General features: G+C 38.4%; 1 protein-coding gene across 2 annotated transcripts in view; it reads right to left on the bottom strand.

Moving 5' to 3' along the window:
* Positions 1-6: 6 nt before the first annotated feature.
* Positions 7-5,524, bottom strand: part of CUNHXorf23 (chromosome unknown CXorf23 homolog) — a 26,768-nt gene continuing 21,250 nt past the window's right edge. For both annotated transcript variants that reach the window (XM_008629249.2, XM_017728443.1), the window contains one exon: positions 7-1,874. In XM_008629249.2, the coding sequence (XP_008627471.2) occupies positions 1,659-1,874 (216 nt within the window). In that variant the 3' untranslated portion in view covers positions 7-1,658. The remainder of the gene's footprint in view (positions 1,875-5,524) is intronic.

Below are 5,524 nucleotides of genomic sequence, written 5' to 3'. Positions count from 1 at the left end.
ATCATTACTGTAAGTTGTAATAGCAGAAAAACCCTCCCAATCTTCCTAAGTACTGTATTATAATATGTCACATGCAAGATTTTTTCGATTATGCATTCAAACAGCACAATTATAAAGACTGTACCTTAAAGGATACATATGCAGCATTATTATTTCAAATGAAATAGTGAAATAAAGATGCTCAGACCAGTTTAACAGATCTTGACAAGTTTAATCATTACAATAGGCAAAATGCTACAATTTCAGGAACAGTTTTGGTTTTTAGGACTTAGCCAACCAGCAAACAGTAGGCTGCTAAGAAAATGGTTGTCATTCTTCAGGATTTATTTTACTTGAACTCAGACACACTCATATTCATCAGGCATAAAAAAAAATAAAATTCAGAACTCATGATGATTCTCTGATTCAAATCATATCTAGTAGCCAGACTGTGTGAAGTATGCTTTATAGGTTCCAGACAAGAATCTTAACAGCCAATTATAGAAGAACATTGGAAATTGTTGGGAATAGCTGACTACAAAATTCTAAGACTTCTATATCCATTTTACAAGGTCATAATTTTGTGGGGGCAGAGGGGAAATATCTTTCTCCTTCTATTTTCCACTAATTTCAATTAAATTTAGCTTTCAGAGACAACACTTCTCAGAGCCCATGCAAATATAAAAGGCATTTGCCCAAATACTTCAGTAACAAATGATCTCTTTACCTTGTCCCAAAGGCTTAATTTTCTTTCTGTTGGTTGTTTTTTGCTTGTTTGTTTTTTGTTTTGTTTTTACATGTGTGTTTCCTTAAGGGGTTTTGGGGGCTTTTTCTTCTGCCCACTGGGCAGAAGAATTTGCGGGTTTTTGCAAAAAGCTGTAAGAACCTGTGCTTTAACATGCTTCTGTGCTCCAAGAGCTAAACTCTAATCCAAATACAAATGCTTATTTATTCAAGTGTATTTACTTGTAGTTGGATGGACACAGAGTTACAAAACAAGAACTCACACAAAGCACAGAACTGCAAGGGGCTGTGTAGGTCATCAAATCCAATTCCCTGATGTCACAAGTAACTTCATCCTACTTTGATCACATTTGATCAATTCTAATAAAGGATTTAGTATGTTTTAACTACTGATCCTCACAAAAACTGTAACATTTTATATGGTTCAAAAGTTCTTCTGCAGTTCAAGATTATTGTTGTCCCATACACTCTGCAAATCAAAACACCATAAACCAGATATGCCTATTTCAGTTTAAGCTTATCAAACCATTTTACAGACATTATATTGTGCAGGAAGTTTTGTTCAGAGCAGCACTCCAGTGCATATTTTAAAGCACATAATCAAGGTAACACAACAAAAAGGAGAAGCACATAGATGTACTAAAAAATGATTAATATCGTTCAATTTAACAGGACAGAATATTTTGTTCCACAAAGGGACAATTTCTTGTCCTGTCAGTAGGAAGGGAGATCAGCTGAGCTCAAGGAAAGAATACTGAAACAGAAGCAACCACAGAATCTCAGAGAGCACCTCTGATTTGCAGTTACCCAAAGCAAGTTTCAGCAAGTTTCCATAGAATAAACAGGAGGGAAACAGAAGTGCACAATCAAGTTTGCCAGCAAATTACAAAGAGCCAATATTCCAGAAAATCCCATCCAAGTTATTCCATGGGGATTTAAATATTGAAATGGATCTTATGAATATGCATATAAAAAAATAAATTAATCCAACTTACCTTTTCTTTCCTCAAAAATCCATCTCTGAATTTATTAGTGGCAAATCCCCTTACACCAACAGAACGTAACCGCTGGTACTTAGCCTGAATATATAAACCCTTCTGCACTAAGCCTGATTTATAATGGGGTTGCAAACGGCCATCTGCAAAGTTGCTCTGTAAGGGTGGGGGAAGGGAAGAAAAAAATGTGCAAAATGAGGGCACCAAAACTCAAAAGTTCATATTTACAGTTATACACATGTAAAACTTCCAGTACTCAATGACAGAAGCATGCATTTGCAAGTGCACACTATCTTCGTTTACGTCCATTTATTATTCCTCAGACCATGCGGCTCAAAGAACTGCTGTATTGCACTTGCTGTTTAAAACATCTGAAATTATCTTCCTTGTAGAAAAAAAGGAAATATATTGTGCAACATTTTACAATATTTTCAACTGTTAATGAGGCACACTCCATCAACAAAAAACTTTAAGACAACACCTCACTGCCACTACCGAATTCAGCCATGTCAAGCCTGCAGTGGGCACACGTAAAGAGTCCCACTAACACAAGTCAGTACAGATGTTTTTCCTAGAGCTTTAATGTCTGACAGTCTGAACACATACACATTCTCTAGTCCTTTGATACCTCCAGACTGGAATACTGCAAACTAACCTAGTGTGGGACTAGGAGCAGAGGCCACAGAGATATCAGAAGATTTAAAGGTGAAAGGCATTATAAACACACAGAAAGGATATAGCAAGATCAACACTGATCACAGCTGCTGAAGTTTGAAAAAGATTTTCATTCCTAGGCACTCAGATCCCCAACAAAACAGGCAGTAAAAATCTTTAGAGTAATAAAAACTCTATTTGTCATAATTTTCCATGGTTTTCCAGCACTTCCATTTTAAGTTTTCCAACACCCACTCCAAATTTAAACAATGGGTTTTCATCTAAAACCAGAAAAAACCTCCTGGCCATATAAATTCTTCTTATCTTTTACGAACACATTTGAAGGGTAGGAGAAAACAAAATATGTCACAGAAATAGCCCTTCTTGAGCATGACAAAATCACTTTGGTGAAATTTGTCTCCTTTTGACATAGTAAGGATCACTTCAAGAAAAATCACATGCTCTGAGGTTGCAATAACTTTAGTACCACTTCTTCCACTGTGTTTTCCACTGTGTGGCTGGTGAACAATAAAGAAAGAACTGTACAGAACAGAGGTTTCTTTATGCAAATGCAGAGGTTCTGTTATTTCCCAAATCATTTCACCCACCTACTTTGTAGGAGATAAGTGAGAAGGCCCCATCATTCCCCCAGGGTTGCTCTGATGGAGGACACTTGCAAGAGGCTCTTCAATGCCAATCACTTTCTTGAAGAGTATCAGAGTGCAGGCACAAAGAACTTCCTTGCACTGGGTTGTATTACATGGGTATATGCCTATCATGGGGAAAACTGAAGGGCATTTTTAATGCTGGATTAATGCCCTGAACAGAGTTGGCATTAAAAGTTCCCATTTCCCCACTCCCTCTATGGTTCCCTTTGACTTCAGTGATAGAAAGGAGGCCTTGGTGGTCTGCCACTGCACTTGTATGATCAGGTAAAGTAAGGGATCAGGTAAAATAAGGGATGGGAAAAAGGTGCAAGATATTGAAAATTGCCTTACAAACAGCTTAAAAGTTTCAACTCAAGCATCTACATGTTAAGTGGGGAGGGAAGGACACAGCAGTAATATTAATGTAGAACAACATCACTTGTAGACAAAGCTAACAGATTATATATACATTTGGCATATAGGCACCTCATTCACACACAGCTTAGAGAAAAACAAGATAATCTAAAGTGTGTGGAAAACATCATTAACTTCTGGTCTAGAAGTAAGAAAAAAGTCTGCTAAAGTGGCATCTAGTTTTACATTAAGGCTGTTTTATAAATAATGCTAATGACAATGCCTAGGAGCATGAAGCTCTAAAACAAGGATATATGACCAAATACATATGGCTGCACTGAGTCTGGCAGGGACGGAGGTAATTTTCTTCACAGGAGCATGCACGGTGCTATGTTTTGGATTTGTGGCTAAAACTGCACTGGTAACACACCAGTGTTTTGGCTACTGCTCAGCACCAACACTTTCTCCTCTTCCCTTACTCTGCTGCTCAGCAGGACACCAGGGTGGACAAGAAGCTGGAAGGGGACACAGCCAGGACAGGCAGCCCAAGCTGAGCACAGGGATGTTACACACCATATGATCTCCAGCAAAAGGAACTGAGGGAAGGGGCTTTTGGAGCAGGTAGCCATTGCTTGGGGACCAGCTGGGCATCAGTCACCTTGTGACAGGTGATGAGTGACTGCCTTTGCATCACTTTTTTCTTCACTATGTAAAACCATCTTAACTCATGAGTTCTCTCACTTTTGCTCTCCACATTTTCTATCCCATCCTGCTGGGAGAGGAAGGGAGCTGAGGGGAGGGTGGGCAGCAGCTGTGTGGTGCTTAGCTGCTGGCAGGGATGGAGCCACCACAACCAATAATACACTGAACTTATTTTAAGCAGCAAATGGGGTTTAGTTTTAAAGACTACTTTGCATTTACTTACTTAAAGGCTGACTTGGTGATTCATGGCAAAGGGTCTTTACAAAAAAGACCTTTTAAATTTTTTAAGACTTCTCTAGATCCTTTATAAGATATTTTAGAACAGCAGTTTTTTCTTTCCCCAACAAGTTTAACATAGTGAAGACCATATGTTTTTTTTTTAAATACTCTTAGTAGTCATCACTTTTTGCTTAATAAGTTTAAATGCTCCCATTTTATATATCAAGAAAAAGAAGTGTGGGGCTTGATTTTTTTGGGAGTGGGGAAAGAGGAAGGCAGAGAATGGAATTCTGTATGATTTTTTTTGGTGAGGTTTTAGTTTCTTTGTATGTTGCTGCTCTTTTAAATAATTAGTCAAGAGAGTCCTGAGTGTAGAAGATAGTCAAGTCACCTCCATTTCACCAACAGCACAGCAAGAAAAAACCCTGTTGTGCAAGAGGAATTTAAATGTAAAAAGTTGAGGAAATTAAGTCAAATCAACCCCACTGTTTCCATGGCAATGATAAAAGTGCTATACACATAAGCAAACTGCAATACAAGTGCATATGCCATTTTCCCTATAAATATTAGAGCATCATGGGACAGATCACTGGATACTGCAATATTCATATATAAGTGAGGTGACAACTTCAATAGACACTTCCATGCTTGTAGAACTGCAACACTTCTGCAGCAGAACTGCAGAATGATTTAAATGAAGGGAGCATCAACTACCAACACTGCCTCAGGGATCCAGGGATACACCGCAGCCAGTGCTAGATTCCTCCAGCACTTGGAAGCTGACAACACAGAGGGGATATAGAATAACAGGCTATGATGTCCTTACATGTTGAAACAGTTGTATCAGGCTTTGAACAGTTTGAACTTCTTAACTTAGAAGAATACTTTCTCCAGCAGAACAAAGACAATAGTTTTTGTTAGTTTTAGCATAGCTATCTGACTAAGATTGACTGTCAAACCACACCTAAATAGGAAAAAGTCTTTTTATCCAACAGTTATGTGTTTGGGGGGGAAAAAGAAGAAGGAAAAAAACCCCCACAACCCACACCGACACTTCCCCGCCTTCCAAAGTTACATCCTAAAATGACAGCTAATTAGCCATTAAAATTTTACTTCACTATCTACCAAACAGAAAAGGTGGCTATCTATGAGGTTTTATTCTTGGGGCCCCAAGATGGTAAAGGGATGGGCAACTGTGCTTCTTTCTCAAGTAGAGCACCTAATGCCACC

The sequence above is a fragment of the Corvus brachyrhynchos genome, unplaced genomic scaffold, assembly GCF_000691975.1.
Source record: "Corvus brachyrhynchos isolate BGI_N302 unplaced genomic scaffold, ASM69197v1 scaffold11, whole genome shotgun sequence".
NCBI lineage: Eukaryota > Metazoa > Chordata > Aves > Passeriformes > Corvidae > Corvus > Corvus brachyrhynchos.
This window is presented reverse-complemented; position numbering and strand designations above follow the sequence as displayed.